This window comes from Quercus suber, unplaced genomic scaffold, assembly GCF_002906115.3.
Source record: "Quercus suber isolate HL8 unplaced genomic scaffold, Cork oak 2.0 scaffold_547, whole genome shotgun sequence".
Lineage (NCBI taxonomy): Eukaryota > Viridiplantae > Streptophyta > Magnoliopsida > Fagales > Fagaceae > Quercus > Quercus suber.
This window is the reverse complement of record NW_027069995.1, coordinates 366078-394023: the sequence shown is the minus strand read 5'-3', so window position 1 is coordinate 394023 and position 27946 is coordinate 366078. Positions and strand designations below refer to the sequence as shown.

General features: G+C 33.6%; 3 protein-coding genes and 1 pseudogene across 3 annotated transcripts; 2 read left to right on the top strand and 2 right to left on the bottom strand.

Annotated features, from left to right (window-relative positions):
* Nucleotides 1-3640: 3640 nt before the first annotated feature.
* LOC112027354 (glycerol-3-phosphate dehydrogenase [NAD(+)] GPDHC1, cytosolic) lies at nucleotides 3641-10610 on the bottom strand. Its single transcript, XM_024060037.2, has 5 exons — nucleotides 9586-10610; nucleotides 8596-8817; nucleotides 7500-7747; nucleotides 4218-4357; nucleotides 3641-3903 (listed from the first exon to the last, which is right to left on the bottom strand). The coding sequence occupies exons 1-5, from the start codon at nucleotides 10241-10243 to the stop codon at nucleotides 3780-3782; spliced, it is 1392 nt and encodes a 463-aa protein (XP_023915805.1). The 5' UTR covers nucleotides 10244-10610; the 3' UTR covers nucleotides 3641-3779.
* Nucleotides 10611-11037: 427 nt separating this feature from the next.
* On the top strand, nucleotides 11038-17476 carry LOC112027331 (protein DMP4-like; annotated as a pseudogene).
* On the bottom strand, nucleotides 16324-22668 carry LOC112027353 (pentatricopeptide repeat-containing protein At5g46100). Its single transcript, XM_065764255.1, has 3 exons — nucleotides 22496-22668; nucleotides 20024-21702; nucleotides 16324-17480 (listed from the first exon to the last, which is right to left on the bottom strand). The coding sequence occupies exon 2, from the start codon at nucleotides 21480-21482 to the stop codon at nucleotides 20046-20048; it is 1437 nt and encodes a 478-aa protein (XP_065620327.1). The 5' UTR covers nucleotides 21483-21702; nucleotides 22496-22668; the 3' UTR covers nucleotides 16324-17480; nucleotides 20024-20045.
* A 2512-nt stretch (nucleotides 22669-25180) lies between these two features.
* Nucleotides 25181-27210, top strand: LOC136063614 (uncharacterized). Its single transcript, XM_065764246.1, has 4 exons — nucleotides 25181-25605; nucleotides 25682-25852; nucleotides 25929-26377; nucleotides 26470-27210. Exons 1-4 carry the CDS (start codon nucleotides 25323-25325, stop codon nucleotides 26980-26982), a joined length of 1416 nt encoding a protein of 471 aa, XP_065620318.1. The 5' UTR covers nucleotides 25181-25322; the 3' UTR covers nucleotides 26983-27210.
* Nucleotides 27211-27946: the final 736 nt, after the last annotated feature.

Genomic DNA, 27946 nt, shown 5'->3' with positions numbered 1-27946 from the left:
TTCCAGTAGCCATCAAAAATCCAAGCAATTCATCTCTCACCACATACAACCTCTATGAGAAACAATGCGATAAAAACAAACCCCTTTTTTATTTTAAATTTCAAAAACACAAACATAAGAAGAGAGAGCATATATAAAAAATGCTCAAGTTTGAGTCCAACCAATCGCAAGTTTAATTCCAAACTACTCAAACATGCTTTAATCTACCTTCATATAAGCATACACAAAGACATAAAGGTTGTAAATTTTTTAAAAAAAAAATTAAAGAAGAAAAAAAAAACCCATACCATAAAAAGGTAAATAAAGCCCAGAATCAGGAAACATATAATCAGAAATAGTGACTTATCACAAACATTTTCAGATATAGAGAAAGAAAAAACCATTGGAATTCATCAAGAAAAGTTTTATTAAAAAAAAAAAAAAGAAAGAAAGAAAATAGAAGAAACCAACCTCAGATTCAGAAGCTCTTTGGTAAAAGGCCTCCAAGGTCTTTTCCAGGTGGCTTCGATTCTCAGATTCCACCATTTTTCTTATTCTGTTGGTTTTTTTTTTTTTTTTTTTTGGTGGGGGGTCTTAGATTTTTTTCAGAACGGCTTCTTCAACCGTCAACTGCGTTGGCTTGCTCGAGTTTTAGAGGAGAGAAAAGGTGTATTGTGATTACCTTTTTCTAGCTAGGGCTTCCTGGGCTTGGCCATGGCCCATATGGGTTTTGGCCCTTTGGGTTGATTTTATGTGATTAAAAAAAAATAAAAAAAAAAAACTCTTGCAAAGTGAAACAATTAGAAAAAATATTAACACAAAAAACCAATTGGTTTCTTGGTATAACGATAAAAAACTATTATTAGAAGTAGAAGTCATACATTAAAACTATCTAAAAAGAGAAATATTAAACACTTATCGACCAAAAAAAAAAAAAAAAAGAGAAGACAAAAAATAATAATATAAGACCCAATCACACCAAAGCATAACTTACCAAATCAAGCAACATTCCTAAGAACCACATTGAATCAAAACGTGAGATCATAGAACAATATTGGATAGTTTTCAAGCATAAAACTTTATAAAGTTATAGGAATGGAAGTAAATGTAAGTACTACCATAAAACTGCATAAAACATTCTTACATGTAATTGCATGGTCCATCCCATCTTTTCAATTGCAGCAATCAGAGACGAAGGAAAAGATGGACTATTTTATTAAAGGAGGCAAACTGCAAACTTGGAAGTGTATACCATGAAGTAATAAAGATAACCAGTTTTACTTTGAAAACTGGAAAAAAAAATGATAATTATTCAAATTTTACTTTGAACAGTGGAAAAATAAAAAATAAAAAATAAAAAATAAAAACAAAAAATAAAAAATAATAAAAATAAAGAAAGAGGAAGAAAAGAAGAAAGACAGTTACCCAAAAAGTAGTGATAAAGATAGAAAAATGAGGATAATTTTTGTATATATCTAATACCCTAAAACGTGGGGTAAAAAAAAAAAAAAAAAAACAACCGGTGAATGACAACTTCAGTTAAGGAGTTAATGGGTCCACTACAAAATTTGTAAAAAAAAAAATTAAAAAAAAAGATGTATTTTAACTAGATTATCCTTAAATTTTGAAAACCAACAGAAAAGTGATTCTATTTTGTAGACAATATTGTACGTGAAAGTTACAGATGTATTTTTGCCACATTATCCTTTAGTTTTGAAAATCAAAGTGAGTGTACTAAAGTGTGGTTTTGTTTTGTAGATAATGTTTTACGTGAGAGATAAAGAAGCATTTTTACCAAGTTTATTTTGGAACTAAAAAAATGTCCAGTACAACCAAAAGAAGCCTCTTCAATAGTAGCATAGATAAATATGATTTCAATTAAATCATATAGTTTCACAAATAATAAATTAAACCCGAAAGTATATGAGTGTTATAATTAAACCCCTTATTGTTTCACTAGCTTTATCACACGTGCTTTACGCTTGCAATGAGACTTTTCTTTTTTTCTTTTTTTAATTTTTATCTTGAGCTTAGTATCATAATGTTTAAAAGTGAGATAGAGATTGTGTCCTATTCTTTATTTCAGCTCTTGATTTTTTTTTATCTAACTCTCATGTAGAGGTATTGGAATTCAAATAGGAGAAGTCTCCTAAAAAGGTAAGATAAAACATGTAAACCCAAAAAATAAAAAATAAAAAGTCTCATCGCACTTTGTTCATGCAATAAGGCTAGTAGATATAGATAGATTAGTTTCATATGACATTTCAAAGACTCTAAGGCCAAATGACATTTTTTTCCCTAAAAAAAGGGTCAAATGACAATTTTTGTTGTTTCCAATGTTGAACTGACTTCCTCATTCTCATCAACCCTCAACTTTCCAATGACCCTTAGATCTGTGGACGTTATCAGCATTTAGGAGTTAAAACCTCTGTATTGGATGTATCCTTCTGTATGTGCTTGTGAGAGTTCATATGTCTATCTTTGATTCTCATCAAGTGTTTTTTGTGTAGGTGTAGCTTGTTCTAGTTTTGTTTGCTATTAAGAGGGTTTTGTTTCTATGATTTTCAGCTTAAGCTACTTGTTGTATATGGGTTGGTCTTAATAAATTTTTCTTTAAAAAAAAAAATTAAGAAATGATTATTTTCTTTTGTTCTCCGTGTATTTTCTTTTGTTCTCCGTGCATTCTCTGATGATAATTAGATAGGAGATCCTACTTATCGAAGGTCAACCACTAGGTATTGTTTTCTTTTTAGTTCTTCTTTGATCTTTTGGCAAAGCAGGAAACAAATCGTTGTGGTTCGCTCCAGCACTGAAGCAGAATATCGTGCCCTTGTTAATACCACATATGAACTCCTTTGGCTTCAATGACTTCTCAAGGATTTAGGTGTGTCCACATCCACTACCACTCTACTTTATTATGATAATCGGAGTGCTATTTAGATTGCTCATAATTATGTCTTTCATGAAAAAACTAAATACATCGAGATTGATTGTCATTTTATTCGTTATCATTTTGTCTATAGTGCTCTCAAGTTGCTCTCAATTTCTTTTCAAGATTAACTTGCAAATATCTTCACTAAGTCACTACCTAAGGGCCTACTTTGTGTTTTGGTTGACAAACTCAAGTTGGTCTCACACCCACCTTGAGTTTGAGGGGGCCTATTAACGTGTAGGCCCACTTTATTTATCTGACACAGTATACATACTTGTATTGCACACTACTTCTTATATAAAGGCACTCTTGTATATTTTATTGCTTGTGAAATACAATACAATTATTCAGTATTTTTAACCGTTAGAAAAAGTGTTTGCTATGCAATAATTAGTACTCAATTTTTTGGAGCAAGTGCATGTGTATCACTACATGACATTGTTATGCATCCTACACGATAAAGTGCAACACTATGCAGAATTGTATTGTATTGTGAAATACAATACAATTATTCAGTATTTCTAACCGTTAGAAAAAAGTGTTTGCTTTGCAATAATTATTACTCAATTTTTTGGGGCAAGTGACGTTGTTATGCATCCTACACGATAAAGTGCAACGCTATGCAGAATTGTAAGACTATATACCCTTTGAAATGGTTAGAATTTGTGAAGCCATTCCATTCTATTTAGCGTTTCCATCACTCAACTATATCCTTCTGGAAGCTGAAGATAACCAATTAGTTATATATAATTTATTGAATCAATACACAATCTATTACAATAACCAATATCTTTTCTTCATCATGCATTAATACAGCAAGTGCTTCTTTAAATTGTGTTATAACTTTCTTTCGCTATGGGAAAAGTAATCAAGGCTGTCCAAGAAGTGAAGGCTTGTAGAAAGCATGAGTTTGTGCAATCTCAATGCGTTCACGAGGATCATTCAAGGTTTCATCCCTCAGTGCCTTCAGAATTGCTTGTGATGATTGTTCCCTGAAGATCCAACATAAAAGACAAAGGATTTAAATTCCAGATTGACCAAATCCATGCTTATACATGTGAGTCAGAATAACACAAGGGTCATGTGGCTTTACTCATGGTAAAATTTTATTGAAGTGTTTGGTTCACAATAAAAGTGAACAAAACAAACAAGACCCGTGGTTGTTAATTTGTCATTGCTCATGCATGGTTTATTTTTAACTTTTAAGTGCCATTTGTCACAAGAACTCAGGCTCCACAATAAGTAAATAACAAGTATACTATAGGTTGAGATCACAAATGAGATTAATGAGTCGCAGAAACTTTACCTTCTGATCAGTATCTTATAGAGTGTCTTTAAGATGGGGCATAGCTCTACAGGAGCTACTGGCTTGTTCTCTTCAGGATGCGGTACATTTAGGCTAGACTGACTCAAAAGTTCATAGAAAGCCCCTACTGCAGAAACACCCTGGAAAATGATAGGGTAGATTTAGCACTATCATGATGTAAGAAGCAAGTCAGACAAAAAAAGGAATGTGACTAATCTAGAAAGGAAAAAGCTGTTCTTTTCCCAGTCAAAAGTCCAGACTCTTAGTCCAACTGATGTGGCCAGGGGCCTCAGGAACTCTGGTGATGTCTTACAGAAACCTCATATTCATCTAGCATAGTGCATTTAGTTCACTAGTGTGAAAGCGTCTCAATTATAATAAGATACTAGTCGCGAACCTGCACAATGTGCAAGAAAATATGATATAATTATTTTTTATTGGATAATTATTAAATTAATATATTAGATTGTATATTATTAAAAATTCAATGTGTTATTTGAATTTATGTTTTAAATTAGAAATTTTTTGTAGTGTAACAAAATATATTTTGTAGTCCGGTATTATATATAGTAAGATATGTATGAAAACACAATGCAATAATTTTATTTTATTTTATTTTAAAAAATGAAAGTGTGAGAACTATTAGACCAAATTGTAACTATGTATACTTTGTTTATTATTATATAAATGTATGCGATTTAACTCTTATAGATATATTTTTCTCAAAAACATAGATTCACGTCTCTTTCTTCCTGACAATTGAAACTAAGTGAAAAAGTAAATAAAGATAACTATGCAATAGATCATTATCAATAAATCATACATTTTAAAGTGGAAATATGGAAATATAAAATAAAATAAAATGTAAAAAGAAAAAGTTCCTTAAGTATCTATACATAAAAACATTAATAGCATAATGATGCTATAAAGTAAATTATATTTTATCTTATTCTCTTTTTGGCATTTTTAGTAAAGATGATCAACTAAGCAAAGTAAAATCTTACCAAGAAAATGCAGATTAACTAAAAATTTGATGGTGAAGATACTAATTATTTGTAATAAAATGACCAAAATGAAAATAACAAATAGATTTGAGAAAAACATATAAGATTTCTAAAAGAAATTTTACCAAACACATGGGATGTAACAATACAAAATTACTATCCTGAATATTTTTTTACTTTTTTGATACCCTACAAATAAAAAAACTTTATTCACTTTTTTGTCACAGTATAAACTATAGAGCGATTACAAAATAACAAAAAGTCAAGGAACTTATAGCAAAAGACTTTTTATACAAAATTTCAGTAGAAGGGAGACTAATAGGCCCTCCACTTTCTTCAAGACATAGGAGATTATGAAAGACCATACATCATTTGCCTACCCTTTTCTCTTTCTCAAATTTACATTACCAAAGAAGTATATGAAACTAAAAACATTGTAAATACATCTTTGTTCGATGGAAGTCCATTGGTAGGCATATTCAAATTCGTAGCCATGTATATTTTGTTTTGATATAAACTCAAACTTCTGTAAAAAAAATAAAAAATAAAAAATAAACTACATATTAACCAAAACCAAAATTTAACCAAAGCTATAAGAGTGATTTGTGATAGGAAATTAAAAAAAAAAAATACAACACAAAAAAAACTATATAAAAAAACCATCAACCTAATTTAGAGTTATAAGAAAGAACGAAAATCAAGCGCACACGAGAGAGAGACAGAGAGTACTCACAGTTTTTGTGTGAAAAAAAATATGGATTGAATCAAATAAATGATATCAAATTTATACAAAATAAGATGGAGAGAAGAAGAGTTAAAATAGAAGAAATAGGAAATGATGAAGAAGATTTAACGGTAAAGTAAAGAGTAGTAGGGAGACAAAGAAGCAAAGAGAGGGGAAATTTTGGAGGAAGAGAAGAAGTGTTTTTTTCTTTTTCTTTAGAACAGGAAGATGAAAAGTTTAAATATTCAATTACTTGAAATTAGAAAGAAAAAAACAAAAAGTTGAAATCAATTTGAATAGCTGAATATAGTTAAACATTTGCATCTAAATGAATAATAACATTTGTAATGAATAGTAAACATGTGCATATATCCACTAAATGATGATGAATTGTTCAATTTTAACAATTACTTGAAATTAGAAAGAAGAAAATGAAAATTTGAAATCAATTTGGATAGCTCAATAGTCATATATTTGCATTTAAAACAAATGAATAATAACATGTTTAATATTAATGGAGTGCATTAACAGGTTTGTCCCACATTGCTTAAGAGAGTGTGTTGTGTGTAGTATAACTTGTCACACCCTCCCTTAAAAGTCACCACGGCTTTTTAGTGGAATTGTAGTATGCCTTTGTGTTAGAACTCATTTCTCTCTCCCCTGTCTGTGTGTGTATTTGTTTCTCAAAAAAAAAAAAAAAAAGTAATTGTCTCACATTGCTTAAAAGAGTGTGTTGTGTGTAATATAACTTGCCTCACTCTTCCTTAAAAGTTACCGTGACTTTTGAGTAGAATTGTGGTTTTAGATATATATATATATATATAGATATAGATGTCTGTAATTTGCCATTTGCATCTAATTCCAAGATATATGTTTTTTACGGAGCCTATGGTCTCCAATCATAGCATGTTTTCTTTCAACTTGCCTAAAATGAATGATGATATAGATAAATGCTACTAAAGACTAGTTGATTTCATCTGTGGATGCGCTGAGTGGGACAATATCAGCATTGCAGCTATTAGTAACAGAACACAAAATGAAATTTAAATATGTCACATTTGTGAGAGAGAAGCAAGATCCCTCAAATCAAGCTGAGAATGTTATTCAAGAATAAAGCAATATTTGGCAGAACCATACAAAATTGAACAGAACCTTGTTCTGCAAATAACATTATGAGAAATGTTATATTAATGGTGCCTTCAAAAGATACTTAAGTGCATGTCAATCCCATGGCCAGCCAAATCTGCCATGCAATATACTTGATGATTATGTCAAGTGCACTGCACATTCTAAAAGTTTTAGAAGGCCTAGACCTGTTCAAGTGTTGAAAGAGAAGTATGTAGTGGTTGGATGTGGAGGATCTACAGACATTTTTCTTTTTGTTCTTATTAGATGAAACTCACATAAAATTTTCAAAGCAACTGCTTCTCCTTTGGGTTGCTCCCAAACTAACTTTAAAGTACTGACACATACTACCATAGTCTATAATTGCAGAATTTGATGAGAATGCATCTTACATGGATTCCAAAGGAAATATTAAATCAAACTCAGTACCTGAATCATTCCTTTGCCACTGATGCTATCACCCATATCTAGGCTTAGTTCACCCTTGGCTAACATTTGGCCATACCATGCATTACGACCTTTTAACAAGGTTACATAAGTGTCAGCCAGCAAAGGCCCTGCAAGCTTCTCAGGTTCCTCAGCCAACAAATGGGTAATAAATATCATCTCTGATGTACAATGTGCAAAATATACTGATTTGCTGGTAGCACTTTCATTGGTAAGGGCTGCCACCATTCCTGAGAAAACCACAATGGGAAAGGGACCATGTAAACTCAGGTCATAGACCGTGTATATTAATAAATAAAACGTGCATTTGTGATCAACATATATTATTCCAGATGTTGCAACATTTTACTCTGAAATGAAATAATTAGGGGATTGGACTCGGCAAGAGTTATCTAGCAGAGTTTGAGGGTTGTTAATTCATATACATGCATGCATATATACATACATATCTCTATTCCATTACATATATCATACGTCAAAAATCTGTAGAACTGTCACCAATTTGACAATGGATCAATAGAACTAAGAAAACTATTAACATTATAACTTGAATGTGCCATGAGTAAACACTGTATCGAAAGACCATGCTTTTAATGTAATTTTATTAAAATTTAGCTTGTAATAGCAAGAAAGAAACACAACGGGAGAGGTTTATCAATGAAACTGTCTACATCAGCACTCATCTCCAGCTGAAGTGTTATAAGGGTGAATTTCATTTCATAATAACTGTGACCATCATTGTCACACCAAAAAGGTTGTTAATACATAATACTGCATCCTTGTACAATGTCTCAATTGACAATATCAGACTTTTTTGCTCATCGTGTTTTTTCTATTTATTTTTCACTGAATTTCATTTCCAGGAACATGAGGAAAGCTTATGCTGCAGTCTTCTTTCCTTTTCTAATGCTTGTTCAGCAAAGTGATCTTTCAATAATAGGATGTCACTTCTATAAATGCCAAACAAGAAACTAGGAAAAGGAATAATACAATTACCCAAGGGATCATTAAAAAAAAAAGCAGTATCAAAATTGGCATAGAAGATTAAGTTTACCCACACAATGACTCTGAAACTTACCAGCGCCAATGGCATAGACATTTTTCAGACCACCCATGACTTCATGTGTGACAAGGTCACTGTTGTCCCAGACAATAAAATGGGGTTGCCTTAAAAATTTTGCAAGGGGTTTCCTCCACTTCTCAGCTCCACAAATTCGAGCATTAGCATATTCCTTGTTGTAAATTTCTGATGCAATATTCGGTCCACCTAGATAAAGTATGTTCTCCATAGACATTCCAGCTACCAGGCATACGTACTAAAGGTTAGAGAATAGGGAAAATATTTTCTGCATAACTAAGTTAAATTAAAAATAAATAAATAAATAACCATTCAAGTTAAGGAAAAAAAATCAAAAACAAAAACAAAAACAATATTCAAATTGCATATATTGTGCTCCTGAAACACAAGCAATGAAATTATTTAATCATATTGATGTAGATGAGGGAAGTACATTTCCCATAACTTTCAAGCAGATCCTCATAATCCTAGAGATAAGGCTGGTCAATAGTATAATGCATGAGCATACATAAGCAACATAAATTAAGTTCCAACCCAAAGTAAGACATCCTGATTCCCCTCCCAAAGCTCCAATCACTACTACACAATGATTCTACCAAGTAAGAAAGCTCTTAACAAATTCAAGCATAAATGGCAGTATTGCTTGGTTTCATGAGAATAATTATTTGTTTTTTTCATACAAATTCATAAGGTCTTGCACTTTAAAATTTTATTTTCAACATTCACCACTGCATGTAAGATATAACCAATTTTTTGCTTTCACAAGAATAATTTGTTTATATCAGCCATACGAATTCCTAAGGTTATACACTTCCAAAAGTTCTTTTTAAAGCTCACCACTGCATATAAAATACGAGCAAAAGAATGAAAATTTTATATTTCTTATATTTCTTACTTAAAAAATCTATTCACCTTTACCTATAATATGCAAAAAAAGGTGATAAGTGCTACCACAAGCTGACTTGCAAAGCAAAAGAAGATAATTCTTACTTGCCCGGTTAATCATTTGCGTGGGAGTTATTATGTGGGGAACAGGATCTAGTGCAGCCTCTATACCCTTTGACAAGGATATGATGATTGGGACTGTGATTCTCTCCTTCCAATAATGACTGATCTCTTCAAAAACCTCCCGAGTTTCAGTGGAAGGCAAGCCATTCACCACAATATCAGCATCCCAAATAGCCTCCTGCAAATTAGTCACAACCTTCAAAGGACAAAGTGGGGTATCAATCATGTTCAAGCAAAACCCATCTTTCAAAATCTCATCGGCATAGAGAGTCCGATCACCTAGTCTTGCCTCGACATACTTCAAATATGCGCAGCGCCTGATCAACCTCCTCAATACATCCTCCCTCGAATTGATCACTTCAAAGAGATGTTCAGCTGTGGCTCTATCAACAGCTCTTCCTGGCCTTCTCCATATTCTGATTTGGACCTTCTCTCTATATTGGCCATAGCTGTCTTGTAGTAAAGCTGCAAAAACACTGCCCCAAGCACCTGCTCCAACACCAACAATCCTTAATGGATCACCAGCAGCCTTGCCAAGAAGGCGGCGAAGCTCATCAAGCTTCTCTTCCAAACCATTAAAGTTCTGAATAGACCCATTGGAGTATAAATTATGACCCATTCTCTCAATGCTTCCCACCATGTTCTTCCCAGTAATGTCAACACCACGAAGATCAATAAATCAATACAAACAAAGCAAAAATCTTTAATTGTATCAATTAGGTGTCCTCTTTTCTGGGTTCTATTCTATTTCCACCTCTGAGTTTCACATTCAATTTTAAAAGTTCCTCAACTACACAAGACTTGTAAGAGCAAACAAGCTCAAATTTTTATATGGGTCTTGCACTCCAAATCCCACACTATTCAATTCGCCACTTAAAATGACAAACCCCACTTTACAAGTTGCATGCATTCAAAAGAATCAAATCTTATTGGTAGACCCTTTTACCAAAACTGAAACTAATCTTCCGCGTTTCCGCTAAGATTTTCGGTCCTACCTATCAAGAAAATGGATCTCATGCCATATATATATATATATATATATATGTACCAGCTTATTTATTTTCTGAGAGCTCCTAAGTAATACATTCTAGAATAATAGTCCAAAAAATATTCTAATACAGCTTTGTTTTCTCCGTCTGATTGAGTTTGTTCATCTACCAAAGCTACAAACTAATAAAAACAAAACAAAAAACTTCAAAGTCAAAGAAAGCCAACCTCTTGTCGGTAACCACAAAGGCTTTGGCTTCAATTTTGAGAGCGGCGGTTCAGCTTGAATTTCCTAGCTATCAGTAGCCAAGACCCACCACAGACTTTGAACACTTATTCAATTCTCAGAGCCGGAAATGTTGGAGGGACATAGAAAAAAAAAAAAAAAAAAAAGAAGCCGAAAATAACAAAAAGGCTCTTAAAGCTTAAAGAGAGATAGTGATTAGCATGAAAAATAAGTGCATTTGTTGTGGGGTTGTGGAGATGAAGAAGCAACAAGGAAATGATGATGAGCCAAAATCAGCAGCTAGCTTAGCTGTACGTCCTGTTCACATTTTTGCATTGAATGGAAGGGTATGGTTGGAGTTTGAGTTTGGTGTCTTTGCATTAAATAGGTTTTGGATGTTTCCAACCTCCCCAACGGTCATTAATTATATTTTGAGCTTTGTCATGACTAATTCCCATTACAGTTGTCTACCTGCAATATTCTCTCAGCTAGTTAAGCCTATAACAATTAACCAGAACTGTTTAAGGGAGCGTAAATCATAAATTAAAACGTTTGATATAGAAAAAAAAGTACTATTTAAGGGCAGATTCAGGCGTATTTGAAATGATGAATCTTATAAACACAACAAAATGTCACAATATTCTTAAATTAGTATGCCACTATAATCTCCAATTTATCTCGGTTTCTTGTTTGGCGATAAGAAACTCTCTTTTTTTTGTGCATAGATAGTTTAATGGTTATAACGGAGAGGAATAAAGTGATGTTAACGAGTTGAACTTGATGGCAGTAAAAGTCAATTAAGCTAGCTATAAGCTATTATTTAAGATATATCGTTCGAGGACGTGTTGATAAATCTATTAATTAAATTATTGAATGATCTATAATTCATATTAGAAAAAATGCATAATCTTAGGAGTTTTGAATAATTCTTGGTGTTTCATTATTGTGTGAGTACTGTTATTAACATAATCCCATGCATCTGGTCATCCCCAATTCCCTAATTTACTTTTGGAGTAATATCTCTTTATTTGCCAAATTGTGTCTCATATAATGTAAGGTCTATTTCATAAATATATGTAACCCCCACATATATGTTACGTACAACTGTTTATAACGTTATATTAAGAATAAAATCTTTCATCAAAGAAAAAAAGAATAAAATCTTTTTTTCTCTCAAAAAAAGAAAAAGAAAATCTTTTTCATTTTTTACATTAAAAAAGTCATTTCTTTTATAATTGTAGCAAGGTCGTCATAGGCCATAGCCATGTGTGATCGTAATAAAAAGACATCCAATATTTCCTTCTTCTTTTTTATCTATTATTTATGAAGCATCCATAACTATGGTCAAATGGCCACGATTATCCACTATTTTGCAGATGATCTTACTGAATAGATAATATTTAATTAAAAAATATAAAATACTGTACTTAAAATTGTTGTAGTTTGTTTCTCCACAAAAAAAAAAAAAAAAAAAAAAAAGTGTTGTAGTTTGATTAAACTTTTGATATGCAACAAATGAAACCCATCATTTTTATTTTTGAGAATGACAATGTTTAGAGTTTTTTTTACTATTTAACTATTTCATCAAGTGGTTTTTTTTTTTGGGTATAGAAATCAAGTATTTTATGTATGTATAATCCTCTCCGTTCCACTCACACTGAAAATTATAGAGTAAACTCATCATTTTTATTAAATATTTGTGATTAGAAAAAAGAAATGAAAACCCATTATGAGCTTTTTTTTTTTTTTTTGGTAGAAAGAGGATTTTTTTTTTTTTTTTTCAGAAACCATTATGAACACAATTAAATAGCGACGCTGAGTCGCACAACTATTGTTTAACCAGGAAAAAAATATATATATATATACACGTGCTATGATAGCAAAGCATCACGTGGCAATTTAGCCAAAAAAAAAAAAAGCTTCACGCGGCATGTCTCGCTTTCTTCCTTCTTTATTAAATTTTTCTTTTCGTACACGACTCTATACATTTTTTTTTTAAAGGAAAACGACTCTATACATTAAATGCATTCAAAACAATTTTTTTACTAGCAAAAATAAAAATAAAAATAAAACAAAAAGGAACTATTCTTTTCCTCTGGCCAGAGGTATGACCTCACTTTTTTATTCTCTGGATTAATAAAATAATAATAATATCATTTAATAAAAGAAAAGAGGAAATATATATTTTGAAAATCTAAAAAGTGACTACTAGTTAAATTATAGGGTTTATCTTATTTTCAATACTTTTTTAAAATGATTTTTTTTTTATTTTAATGAAAGATTGCTATATTATTCACTAACTAAATAAAAAGTGGGATTGAAATTCACTATCACTTGTTATTGTATATTTAAAATAAAATGACATATCCAGTTAAAAATATATCAGAGGTAAGCCAAACTTTAAAGTATAAGACTTTTAACAATCTCCTTTTTACTATCATGTACCCTTAGTGCGGTAATCATTCTTAGGGGCGGAGGTACATATAGTCTTGGGGGGCCATGGCCCCCCCCAACACTTTTGAAATCCTCTTATAGTGCTTGTATGAAATAAATTGGACCCCTACAAATTATAATGATTGGCCCCTTCAGAAAAATTTCACAGAACCTTCTTGTTGTTAAAGGAAGAAAATTGGTCTAGCATAGTTGGATAGCCCACCTAATCCATGAGTCTAGACTACTCTTAACTTAATTTAAATTATAATAAAAGAGAAAGTAACCAAGTGGCCTACCTACTTGCAGAACACGCCAAGAACCTGGAGTTTCCAAACTATTGAATAGAAGATAGTCTCTAGTTTTAAAGTTCCAATCAGCTATGAATATTCATTATCTTCATAGTTCATGCTTTTTTTTTTTTTTTCACTGTTGTTTTGCTTAGTTTTTTCTTTACTCTAATTTTGGATAATGACTTTCCTTAAAAAAAAATGTCATAGAGATCACTTCATTATTAGTTTTTATGTTATTTCCCTTTAAGATATAACAATGACTACATTTATCATTTACAATTCCAATATTTAGTTATTTTCTCAAGTGGACTCCACCCAAACAATACACACACTTTTACCAAAATCTTATAAATCCCTAATCTCCAAGTGTCTTTCTTTTTATTTTTTTCTAAGAATAGAAAAAGGACATTGTTCCTATTGTTTTCAATTTTTAAATGCAATGCGCGTTGCTCGAATTGGTATGTTTTTCTTTTCATTCTTTGCCTTCAAATTAATTTAATCAGGTCCCATCATCATCATTTTTTTCACAAAATTTGATCCTTTTCTAATATTTCCAAAAAATTTTCCTCATATGTTTTTCTTTGATTATCATCATCTCTTTTTTTTTTTAGTTGATTTTTTTTTCCTTTTGAATCCAAGTGCCTTATAAATTGTACCAACATTGATATGTTTCTATAAAATAATTTAGGTTGCGCTAGAGATAAGAAACATTCTTAAGTCTTAACCCCCGCCCAATTTGAAAAAGGGAAAAATTGTTCAAAATTTCACTATGAAAATGATAATGAATGAAATTTATTTTATGAATGGTCATCATCAAGCACAATTCTAATAGGAGATGCAAAGGCTTTAATATATATATATATATATGTATATATATCTTTTATATGTTTATAGCAAATTGAAAAAAATTTAATCTTATTTGAGTATTAAAATATTATAAAATGTTAAATTTGACTATTTTATATAAAATATAATTACTATAATAATTATGAGTTATGACTAGCATATAAATATATAATTCGGGCCTCCCGGTGAAAAATACCGGCTACGCTCCTAGTCACTCCACAAGTATAAATGCTTGTGGGGTGTAGAGGGCAAATATTGGGAGTTAACTGTTAAGTCTTCAGGAGGGAGTTACACATACATATATACTTAGATTTTTCTAGAGTAGAAATTCTATCTTATATTAAAAAAAAAAAATCTATCTTCTTTTTAAAATAAATAAAGAAAATCTCTTAACAATTTTTTCTTAAGAAACATTATACTAGTATATTATCATAATTAAGGTAACCCAAAGTGTTGCTGTTCCCTAAGTTATTCGCCTTGAATGATGTAAATGTTTACTTTTACAGTTTCAATATGGAAAAATTCCTTATCCAGAAATCTAAAGATAGTTTTCGTGCTTCTAAAAAAAAAAAAAAAAAAAAGATATTTTTCGTGTTTCATACTATAACATTAAACTCATCAATACAGTTTCTCATAAAAATTAAAAAATAAAATAAAATAAAATAAAAAACTAATCAATACACAGATGTGACACTACAGTTAGGGGTGTGCATGCATTGATAACGTTGTGTCACTTCTGTGTCCTTAAAGTGACACATCTGTTTAATTTCCTTCTATATATAGTTTGGATATATACTATTATACTACACCTAAAAAAAAATAAAAATAAAAGGGTTAGCGTGGTTCATGAGCTAAACAAATAATTTCATGAGCTAAAAAAGATATTCTACTCTAGCCTACTCAACATTACAACAATTGTCTTAGCCATCACCCACTAAAATCCAAAACAATAAGAAGAAAACTTTTAATTTACGATTTCATATTAAACTTATTTTTTCATCAGCGTTCTTCAACCATCAGTCAGTGCCACTCAAAATACAATATTTTATATTACATATAGGCCCAGTCCAACATTATACCCAACTAACGACAACAAATTTAAACCAAAAACAGAATAAAAGGTAATAATAACATATAAGAGAATCAACATAAATCTTCTTTAAATTTAATTCTTAAAATTTCAAAAAAAAAATAATTTATAGACCATCGTTGGGAGTAACTCATTAATGGTAACCAAATCTTAATCACTAACTACAATCCTCCAACTTAATCATACTGAAATTACACTTACACATGCAATATCAATTCACAATCATTATTCGTAAAATTTTACCAAAAACAACACAAAATAGAAGAACAAAATGGTTCAATATTATCTCCCAAAATTAATGGGGAGTTGGGATCAAATAGCTTAATTATACATTTTTGTTATGTCCAAGATCTTTGTATCTGAAATATTTGAATAGAAACAACGTATACTGCAAAGCAATCTTTTCTCTTTTGGAAAACTAACTAAAAAAAAAAAAAAGAGGCTGAAAGTTAATTGTCTAACTTGTCTGGAAAACTAACTTAAGATAGAAAAACATTATTTGACATTAAGAACAATCCATAAAATAAATAATAAAAGAAAATTCCTAAATCTACATTTATTTATCCTTTCCAAAGGTTTCCAACAATTTAGGAGAACAAAACACCAATGAAAAGAAAAATAGAGACCTTTTTTTTTTGGGAGAAGGTTTAGTCTAGCATTAAAAGAGATATGATACCTACAAAGAGCAAGGTAATTAAAGTATTTATTTGTTGCTCCTCTAGCTTTATATATATATATATATATATATATGAGGAACAAACACACACACAAGGGAGAGGAAATGAGATTCTAACATAAAAGCATACCACAAACTCCACTCAAAAGTCAGGATAAATAATATGTAACAATATGTGAATCTTATAAATAAATAAATAAAATGTGAATATAGCATGATAAATAAGATGTAGATGTAGGCTTAAACTAAATGAAAAGCTCTAAACACCACGTCAAGCATTACAATTTTAGACAATTTCATGTCCATCTTGGAATTCTGCTGATAGAAGCTATTTCTCTTGCATAATTTCTTTGTCTATCATTTCATTCTAATTCATCTTTAGGGGCAAATTATTTATAAAAAAAAAATGAAAACAATTTTAGAAAATTATGACAAAAAATATGAAGAAATACCTTCAATAATCCCTATATTACTTAAAACTCTTTCACTAATATAAAGGAAAATTTTACATCTTACTACAACACAAAAAAATCAACAACTATTTATCTTTAAAAAATTCTTTAGATAGTTATAGATTTTTTTTTTTTTTAATTGCAGGAAATGGAGATTAAGGTAGAATCTGTCAATCTAATTCCAAGCAGCAAGATGAATTAAAACATGCCCTCCTGCAACACATAACTGAAACAAAAGAGAACACTAACACAGAAAGCCATTAGCCAGACTTTTCAGAGCAGAGCTCATTTGGGCATTTGGCCAACATTTTACCCACTGGATCAGTCCTAGCTTGCCAACTTCTATCACCCATTTTCACCAAGCAAAGTAACTGTGACATGGTCAGCCAGATCATGACTGCTGCACTTGTGACCCCCTGTGGGGTGTCATGTTTCCTACTAAGCTTCACTGACAGCTTCAGCTACAAAAAGGGATACTATGGGTTTGCCACCACCCAGTGTTCAGCCACCCTTTCACCTGAAGTTGCTGCTGAGTACTAGCTACAATTCATAGATTTCATGCATGCTTTCATTTCAATATTGGTATTTGTAGCAGTTGCGCCCTTTAATAAGAATGTCATAAGTTGCTTCTTCCCAACACTATCAGATGAGACCCAAGAGATTAATACAAGATTGCCAGTTGGAAATGGTGTCATTTGCAGTATGCTGTTTATTATATTTCCTACCAACCGCAATGGAATTGGCTTCCCACTCTCTGCAAATGAACAAAAAATCTCTTTTTGGTATCAACCTGGCCTTTTAAAAGTCTACAAACTCTGGATTCATCTGGTCACAACATTATTACATTCTGCTCCATTTGAATTGACAAGATGATTCTCTGCAATTGAACCACTATATTAGTTGGAAATAGCCTGTTTTTGCCTGTCTAAATTACAAGAACTTCTAATATTGACAATGCAAGGAGATGACAATAGTGTTGGGGAAGGATTCTATCATAGAATCACTATTATAGTGCAAATAATGGCTAAAATCAATAATTTTGAGTATGTATATGCAAACACACTCATGCACACCAGCCAGAGTCCTTTTATCAAAATCTTGAGTAAATCACTGAACCATGTACTAAAGAATGTACAATTTTAATTTGAAGAACTATAATGAATGAACTTCAAAGGGTAAATTCAAATTCAAATGCACATGCATATGCAAACACACTCATGCACACCAGCCACAGTGCTTTTGTGAAATTTGCTAAATCATGTTATTTCAAGAAAAAGCAGATAATATCTGAGATTTGCCCCTTGGTTCAGCCAAAAATGAAGATTGACACCACGGAATTAAATCATAAGTTCATAACCATTTCAATAAGAACCACCACACTGCAATTATCAAAAAGAAAGGAAAAAAAGAAGTGTAAAAAATGATCGTTTGAGCCACTTCAATGCTCAATACATACTTGGAATCGCCAAAAGCCATATGATGCACTTTGGAGAATGTGACAATTAATCGATAACTCATTCACCCAAACCACTCTATACAAGTAACATAAAGCATAATTTGGTGATTTGAAAATACCAAAGTGATAATCTACATTTTGGAAGAGAAAATGTTCCTGTAAAAAGCGTAGGTAGGAAGGTAAGATTTGCAAAATGCCAGACCAATTCCATTAAAGTAGATTACATATCTAGAAAAAAAAAGGGAGAAAGAAGCTTGCTTGGCTAAGAGCAGGAAGGGCAGAGTTGATTTCTGAATTCTTTTGTTTGTGCACGCACGTGTGTGTGTTTATAGTCTAAGGATAGCATTCCCATTGATCAACATCAGTTTTATGGCATTACTATTCATGAAATGAAAGGGAAGTGAATAATTAATTAATCTGCAAATCAAAGTACACATGCTAGAAATTTTTGAATGGTAGACTATACAAGCCACCCTTCTCAAGACACCACTTAAGTTGGGCAAGCACTGGGTTAAAGAATTTTTTAAAACCTTCACACTATAGTTCTGCTTTGAGGCATGTGCCCTAAATTCTAGTTAGGTAGGCGTGAAAATTCAGAAATCAACTTCATCACTCACCAATAATTTTATTTTCATAATTTTCATAATTAACATAATAAACTCTTAAAAGAATATGTAGATTTCATAAACTTAATAAATACATGGAGTGTTTTTGAGTCCTATTCCCAACATCTATGACGCTTTTACAGAAACAACTCTTGATCAAATCTCCTGACTAGATAGTTATAGAGGATGGTCCAGATAATGTTTTAAGGACTGCTAAAAATTTCCCAATGAATACCAAACAGCATGATACATTGTTATGAACAATATCAGTTACTTGGACATGTCAATGTTAAGAGACACTCCATCAAATTACTACTCTTGTACATTAAAAGTGTATAATTCATTAGATAAATGAATTAGGTTCTGAAGCAAAAGAGATGGCATGTGTCAATATATAGATACATAAATATCTAATGTTAATGGAGACAATACACATTCTCCTTCCTAGTTTTCCTCTTTTTTGGTAAAGGAAATATAAATTACAAGAAGATATCCAGATACAACTTGAAAAAAGCAGTCCCCATGTCCTCAATAGTTATCCTGCCAATTATCCAAGGACATGGAAATCCCAAGTCCAAAAATTATCAACTTATCACGTTGAGCACCAGAAACTCTTTTTTTTTTTTTTTTTTTTTGGGGGGAGAAACTCAGAAACTCTATTTGATTATCTATATAGCTGGCCAAATTTAGTGAATCAAAATGGCAAAGCCTTAAAATGAATGTTCTTCATCAAGTTGCCAACATTCCAAGGTGATAAATTACCCAAAAGCTTAAGTTGTTAGGAAATGACATTTAGCCATTATTCTAACACTGTCCCTCATGTGGGCCAAATATGTGAAATTTTAACTTTTTAAATGGGAGGTAAAGTGGAGATTGGATTCAAATTCAAGACCTTCTACTCTTATACCATGATAAATTAGCACTTGTTCCAACAACTTAAGCTATTAGGAAATGATGAATTTAATTATTTAACAATTTTTCAAACACAAGGGAAGTTATATTTTATTTATCCGCTTTGGTATTATTATTTTTCCCCATTTCATTCTCACATATATAAGAATAAAGGTTTTATCTATTAAAAATCTCTCATATCCATTAAAATTATAAAAAAGAGAGCAACGTACTTCAAGTTTATTGACATGAAACTTTTAAAATGCTTATTTGTGAAAATTCTTTATCACTTCATATGTGGGTGTGACTGAGTTAGGAATACAAAAGACCCTCAAAGTTGTGCATGTCTTACAAGAAGCAAATCATAATATCCTGAGCCGTCTAATGCATGCTTTCAGAAAAGAAGAAATGCATTTCAAAGCATCTTATGAATAGAAAGAACAGATGCCAGACAACAAAATGACTTACTAACTCATGAATTTCAGATCTATCATTCTGGCTCAACAAATTTACTCATCAGCTCGACCTGCAACAACTCAGTAGCTTCCCGCACCTTCCTTCGATCCCAAAATCCACCAACCACTGCATTCCATGTCCCTTCAGCTGGAACACATCCATCAATCACCATTTCATCAACAATGCGAGCAGCCTTGTGTAGGTCTCCTCTCTTACAGAAACACTCCACCAGAGAATCAAACGTTCCAGTATTGATTGAGATGCCCCTACTCCGCATACTAAGGTACAACTGAAAAGCCCGGTTTGGATCACCGTTGGTACAAAGGCCTTGTACAACCATATTATATATCCTAACATGAAGGCTCCATGTCAGTCGGTTTGGTGAGATTCCACCAAGGACCATCTCATCAAGGAAGTTTGCAGCTTCCTGGAACTTAAAAACATCACAGAAGCCATTAATAATCTTCATGTACAATCCTGCATCTGGTTTCAATCCTTGAAGCTTCATCCTGTCAAGAATCTCCAAAGCTTCCCTAAGCTTTCCTTCTTTACAGAGTCCATGAATTAAAGTACTATAAGTTATCATGTTGGGCCTCTGGCGTTTGCTTATCATCATCTCCAACAGCTCCATGGCTTGTGAAGAATGGCCACCCTTGCAAAAACCATCCATTAAAGCACTATAGGTAAACACATTTGGATCAATACCTTTACCTATCATCTCTTCAAGTAATCCGATAGCTTCATCCAAATCATTGGACTGACACAAACCATGTATCAAAGAAGTGTAGGTCACAACACTAGGTAAACAACCTTTTGTCTCCATTTCTTTGAATAGCTCCTTTGCTTCACCAATCTTCCCAAATCTACATAACCCATTAATCAGAGTACCAAATGTATACGAATCTGGAGTACACCCACGATTAGGCATCTCACGAAATATCTGAAGAGCAGAATCCATTGTCCCACTATTCTTGCAAAGGGCTTTAATCAAAACATTAAGAGAAGCAACACTAGGTGGAATGCCTATTTCTCTCATATGCCTATAAAACCTTAGAGCTATCTTTAACTGGTTTTCTTCAACAAGAATGGCAAATACCGTAATGTAAGACTTTTCGGTTGGTTTGCACTGAAAGTCATCCATCTTGTGGAAGACCCTAACAGCATCCAGTGGCCTGTGAACGCGACCATAGGCTCTGCAGATTGACAAGAATATGTCTTCCGTAATATTACACTTTTCCTCCTTCATTCTATTTAGGAGCTCCTCTGCTGATCTAAACTGGTTTGAGGAGATTAATTTGGAAATCATCAGACCAAAGGTATTATGATCATGCTGAAACCCATTAGCATACTCAGCTGTCGCTGAATCAAATATCAGAACAGCTTTCTGTACATCCCTTTCAGCTCGTATCAACTGCTCAACTAGGGAAGGTGTGATTTGTTTCGACCATTTAAACATAGCCTTACTACCCATTACTGGAAATTCTCTTTCTTGAATCACCACATTCTAAATGAAATCAAATCTATTCATTCACGGCACATATCCAAACACTCTACCAACAAAAATATGCAATTTTGACGACTTGCAGCATCCAATGAGTATACGCTAATAAGTAAGGAAAAAGGTTGCTTCTGAATTGAAAAATCTTCTCTAAGTTGCAATACATAGTCTACCAAGGTTAAGGTCATGGTACCTGTAAGAGTAATAAACAATGACAAGAAGTTCTTAATACTCATCAAGACCCAATAGTGTCATAACTAAATCAGATGCTTGGAAATTCTGGAAACACTCAATACCTTAAACATGTAACATTAATAAATAAATAAAGACTTAAATACACTCTTGGTTCCTAAATTTTAGCCAAGGAGCAATTTTAGTCCTTGAAGCTTAGAGTGATCGCTTTCGATCCTTTAGATGACAATGCCAAACCAAAAACTAACGCGTCATCACTCCATATAGACTAAAAGAAAGCAAGCACTTCAACTTTGTTAAGGAGTAAAATTGACCACTTTTTAAGTCTTTCAGGTACTAAAAGAGATCACTTTTAAGTCTGTTAGGGACTAAAAGCAATCACTTTAAACTTCAAGGACTAAGATCGCTCATGGGCTAAAGTTTAGGGGGACCAACATTGTATTTTGGCCTAAAACAAACTGAAATTCTCTTCAAACAACAAACATACTCAGAAACCCCCCCCCCCCCCGGGCACCACCCACCCCCCCCCCAAAAAAAAAAGCTCAGGCAATTTTCCCATGAAAGATAATATTTTTCTATTCTAATAGCCTTTTAAACCATCCAAAAAGTCTATGTACGAACAAAGCCACTGGTTATGTTTGTAATTGTCAAGACAATGACAAATACAACTCTCTTACACATTTCATCAAACAGGTGGCGAACGCAACAAATATAGGCTGATATAATAAGACAAAGCAACTGGGGGATTCACGTTTAAGAGGAAGAGTAGATAGCTAAAGCCAGAATTAGCTCACCGTATTTTTGGCAGGGCTTTTTACAACATCAGGGACATGGGAACGAGAACTGGGTCAACGAGAACACTGACTAAAACAGAGAGACATTGGCAGAGAAAACATAAGAAAGTGAAAATCAACGTTGGCGTGTGACACTTATGATTTTTTTTTTTTTTTTTTTTTTTTGAATTTTACAATTCTGTTTTTCTACCAGGGGTGTTTGGATACAGCAACGTGGCATGTTAAAAGTTTGTCTAATTCGTACTTAAATTTTTTTTTTGATGAATAATTCATACTTAAATTAAACATAAGTTTGCATAAATAAATATAAAAAAATTAAAAATAAGTTTGGATAATTATCAAAAGATTAAAGAAAGGTGGCATCTATTAATTAATGCTGATAAAAATGGTGTTAATGTTACAACAATAGGACGTGTCCATACGAAATTTGTTTATTCTCAGTAGTTTTACGATTTTTTTTGGATAAATTGAAACAAAAATAAATAAATAAAAGACAACTTTTTTTTTTTTTGAGAAGAAAATAAAAGATAACTTATTTTCATAAGCTTGAAAATTAAATTATTTAAAATAAAAATAAGCACAAAAAAAAAGTGAGTCAAGTAGTGAACATTAAATAAGGAGAAGTATTACGTACACAATATATTTACAACAAATTATACATAATTAATTGTTATTGATTCTAATTTGAACCTACTATTAAAATTATTTTTTTATCTCACAAATAACAACTTGTACAACCTGCTATTTAGAATTTATTATAAAAATGTTATGAGAATATTATGGACATGACATTTCTCTTAAATAAATAAACTAACTCAAATTCACACATAGTTCTAAACAATCAACATTGAAGAAATCACAATGAAAAAATAATCCAGTATGTGTGTTTTTTCTTCTTTTTGCTCATTTCATTTTCTTTCCACCTATTTTTCTTCCAAACACAAGCATTCAATGACATGTTACTAGTGCATTCTCATCAAAGTGGGATAAATACTAAAAGCTATTTTTAGCAACAAAAAAAACCACTAAAAAAGCTCCTACATCAATGGCGCTAAATTTTAAATTTTTTAGCACCTTGCTACACTAAGATGTTATTACTAACATCCTACTGCAGCAAGTAGCTACTCATTTTTTATTATTTTTTATTCCTCTTCTCTCTCTCTCCCCTTAGATCTCACTCTTTGCTCTCTCTCAAAAAGAATAAAAAATTATAAATAAATAATATTTTAATGAAGTAGTAAAAAAAATAAAAGTTTTGATATTAAATGTGATAATTCCAAAGGAAATCTGATAGATTCAAAGGAATTCTAAGGAATCAATGGGCTGAAAAGTCTCCGGATGTTCTTGATCTAGTAAAATGAGTCCTGAGAAAACAAAGAAAATCAGCAGAGAAGACCGATGGTGGCCGGCTTTTGATTCTCCGATGGTAAAGTTAGAAAACTGGGGGATAGGAAAGCTCTCAATGCTTAATGTTTCTAAAATTCTCTCCCAGAAAAAGAAAGAAAAAAGATCCCCTTACCTCTGCACCGAAAGGCCTTTATATAGCAGTAGAAATCAGTTACTTCTGCTAATCGTTGTAGAGTTTGGAGGATTCAGAGGGTAACTTCCTTAACTGCCACAAAGGTTACCTCTTCAGAAACTGCGTTGAGACTCGAGCGATACAGCTTTTGGTTGAAAGGGTGCTTAGTCCAGCTGTGAATTGACCTCGTCCGTCATTAATGAAGGACGAGGTCTGGCTCTTTATTAACCCATCTCGTCCGTCATAACTGAAGGACGAGATACGCAGCCCGCTCGTCCTACAATGGACGAGCGTGCAGGGGTAATGGTGGTAATGGAGGGACAAGGGTATTGAACACAGCTCTGAGCACTGATGTGGACGACCATAAGGACGAGTATTTGAACTTGGATATTTTCTGGCACCATCAGTTGCCCCCTTGTCCATGTGTCGTCCACGGATGTGCAATTTATTCTGGACGCATGACCCCTTCAAATAATCAGAAGCGCCACGTGTCACGATGTAATTGGTGATTTATTTCGTCGGTTCATTTTTTCGAGACGTATGCCACATGTCAATGCCTGATTGGTTGTGTCGTTTTATATGCTCAGGTCAACATCTATAAATAGTGGAATGCCCCCATTACCCTCTTACTTCTGAGATTTTTCCTCCTTGACATCCCTCGTCTAGAGCCTCGTCTAAAACTTCCCGCGTCTATAGTTTCAGTACGTCCTAGATCCAGGTAATCCCTCTTTCCTCGTCTTTTTAGGTTTTCTTAAAAAATTTCCTCTTTAGACGATGTCAGGAATTACCATTTCCTCGTCTAGTGATAGCACAGTAAAAGCCATAGACGAGTATTACGACGGAAGCAGTAATAGCTCTAGTAATACTACTACTAGTAGCAGTAGGGGAAATACTACCGACGAGGAATACGTCTCAGGGGTCCCTGGGGTTCCTTTAGAAGAAATTCAAGAACAACTTAGGAAAACCGTAGGGTCCCAGGTAGGTGCCTCGTCCTCTATCCCTCTGTCCAATCCTTCGGACGAGACGGAGGTAACTGTATATAGCTGCGCTGTAGATATTCCCTCTAAGACAGACGAGGAAAGGTTAAACAACCTTAGGGAGTGGTACCAAATCCCAGACGAGTTTAATCCTAGATTAGCCGTCCGTGGAGAGTGGTGCTGCAATCCTCATTTTGGAATAGGTGTATACGAGGCCTACCTTCTTGGGGGCCTTAGATTTCCTTTAAATTCTTTTACAAGAGAACTGTTATTTAGGTTAGGTTTAGGGGTGTGTCAGTTCAACCCTAATGCATGGAGGTTAATTGTCTCTATGCAAATTTTGTGGAGAGAAGTGTTTGGAGGAGATCGTCCTATCACTGTGGACGAGTTCCTCTACTGCTACAAACCCTCCGAGATTCATCAATCTCCTGGCTTTTACCAATTCACTGCCAGGAGTAAAGACTGTAGATTGGTGAGATCCTTGGCCTCGTCTGACAGGAAGTGGAAGACGGAGTTTTTCTTCGTTTCTGGATTTTGGGCTGGAAATCCTTCAGACGTTGGCCGGGATTCTTTTGGTCATTTCAGTGGGGACTTAGGAAACCTTCGTCCTGAGGGTAAGTCCCTTAGCTTCTCATTCCTTTTTACTTGCTTTTCACTTAACTTATTTAACGTTGATTTATTTCATTGCAGCTGTTGGACGACCTACTTTAAGCAAGTTGCACCGTGACCGCGTCCACAGGGCTCGTCTATACGCGGACAGGGATTTCCACACTTTAGTCTCTCTCAGACGACTTGCAAAGTGGGGTTTTGGTCCTCAACCTTCTGACGTTGCCCTTGCACACGAAATTACAGTTAGAAAAAGTAAGTAAATGTTTCTCGTGCTCCTTAGATTTATTATTTTCATTTTTCTAAGTAAATCCTCCTCGTCTCTTCACAGGAATGGCAACTATGAGGGGCAACAAAGGAAAAGAAGTTGGTGAGGGGAATCGTCCTGAGATCGATCGCCAAGTTCGTCCTACTGCTGGGGAGAAGAGAAAAACTATCTCTAAAAATTTAGATCTGGAGAACCTCCCCAGCAGGCGAGGTAAAAAGGTGAAGCATGGCTCGTCCCAGGTGACTAAGCCCACCCCGTCCTCTCAGCAGCCTACCAGAGTTTACGAGGTTGACTCGTCTACTCCCGTGGAGTCTACTCCATCCAAGACTCCTCCATCCAAGACTGCACCTTCCTCGTCTCAACCATCCCAGGGGGCCCCTTCCAATATCATTGAAAACGAAGACTTGGCCTGGGAGCGCTTCAAAAGTGCAGTGACGGACGAGGACATCAATGTTTGCTATGACATGTCCTTGAAGGACTTCGAACACTCTGGTGTTCATGACCTCCTCAAGGTAAGAAATTCTTATCCTCGTCTTGACCAGATGTACGTCTTTCTTATTTTCCTTTCAGTTTAATCTAAACCTGTTTTGTTGAATTCCCTCAGGGCATGTCCAAGTTCATAGCTGCGTCCAGACAGGCCACTGGGTTGGACAAGACGAGGATTTTACTGGAGACGAGGATACGGGAGTTGAAGGAGGAGGCTAAACAATGGGCTGAGGCAGCTGCCAAGACGACCGAGGAGGCTAAGGGGCTCCAAGCTTTGGTTGAAGAGTTGAAGGCCAATGCTGCAGAGAAGGATGCTCGTCTTGAGGATCTACAACGAAGGACCGACGAGCAGAGCATTCTTCTCTCCAGAGCCAAGGAAGATGCTGTGGCTGAATTTAAGGCGTCCAAGCAATATACAGACGCCTTAGACACCAACTATGCTGCAGGGTTCGAAGACTTCAGGATAGATGCTGCTGAGAGATTTCCTGATGTGGACTTTAGTTCAATTATGCTTAATTTGAACCCTGCCACCACCAGCTCTCTCCTTGGCCTTGACTCTGAGGACGCCAACATAGAGGACGATGCCACAACCCAGCCTCAGGACGGCCCCAATCCAGATGCCTCCACTTAGAAGATGGATTAAGGACTTAGTTGTTTGTTTTTGCTTCTTCTTCTTTTTTTTTTTTTTTTGAAGAAAATATATGTAACTTAAGCACATTTAACTCGTCCATGTTTAAGGACGAATGTTGATAAAACAGTTAAAAAGGGTGTTTAGGACTTTTCCAGTCCGCCCTTAAAAACAATTATGCACTGTTTATTTTATGGACGAGATTTTATATTTCATAATTATTTTGTTTTACTCGTCTATGTCTCATGCACAATCTCAAGTCATTTTCATTGGAATTTTCATTTGTGACTTAACCATGCAAAAATGATAACAAAACTTCACTTGAAATGGCTTCCAAGTGAGAAGGCACTATTCGTCCTTAGACTTGCCCGTGTTTTGATCTCGTCCATAAGATACTTCCTTGAAGTGATTTAGGGACGTTCAAAACGCCCTTGTTGACTCTCGTCCATGATGTAGTCAGGTTTATTTTATATCCTCACTTTATGGACGAGCGTTCCTTAGACTGATTTAATTAAACAGCTCTATCTCGTCCTTAGCTTTGGACGAGAGCGCTTTATTTCATCCTTGGAGAATTTAATTTGATGAGTCAGCTCTGCCCCGTCCTTAAATTTGGACGAGGGCGCTTCATCTCATCATTGGAAAATTGAGATCACATCTCCGCGTCCAGAGAATTTTCTCGTTTTGAGCTTTTTAGCTTTTTCCAAGTCGTCATGAACAAAAGCAATGCTTGAATCATGGATTTATACAATACTATGTACATTCCACAAATATTGTTCACAATACATTATTTACAGACGAGACATGTTCCATGAAACTAATGCCTGCCTTGAAAGAAAAACAAACACAAACCAAACCATAGACTAAACCATAAATTGTCTTTAATCATAACAACAAGACAAAATAAATAAACAGCCTTTTATGTAGAATAGTTTGTAGTATTTAGACGCGTTCGAAGTCATGTTCATCT

Bases quoted from the DNA above. Each gene is read 5' to 3' on its own strand.
- LOC112027354 (XM_024060037.2), bottom strand. From the start codon at position 10,243: ATGGTGGGAAGCATTGAGAGAATGGGTCATAATTTATACTCCAATGGG. The intron at 7,748-8,595 runs GTAAGTTTCAGA...TGGTTTTCTCAG, and splicing joins TGTCTATGCCATTGGCGCTG to GAATGGTGGCAGCCCTTACC. The intron at 4,358-7,499 runs GTACTGAGTTTG...ATCATTTTCCAG, and splicing joins GTGGCAAAGGAATGATTCAG to GGTGTTTCTGCAGTAGGGGC.
- LOC112027353 (XM_065764255.1), bottom strand. From the start codon at position 21,482: ATGGGTAGTAAGGCTATGTTTAAATGGTCGAAACAAATCACACCTTCC.
- LOC136063614 (XM_065764246.1), top strand. From the start codon at position 25,323: ATGCAAATTTTGTGGAGAGAAGTGTTTGGAGGAGATCGTCCTATCACT. The intron at 25,606-25,681 runs GTAAGTCCCTTA...ATTTCATTGCAG, and splicing joins AGGAAACCTTCGTCCTGAGG to CTGTTGGACGACCTACTTTA. The intron at 26,378-26,469 runs GTAAGAAATTCT...GAATTCCCTCAG, and splicing joins GTGTTCATGACCTCCTCAAG to GGCATGTCCAAGTTCATAGC.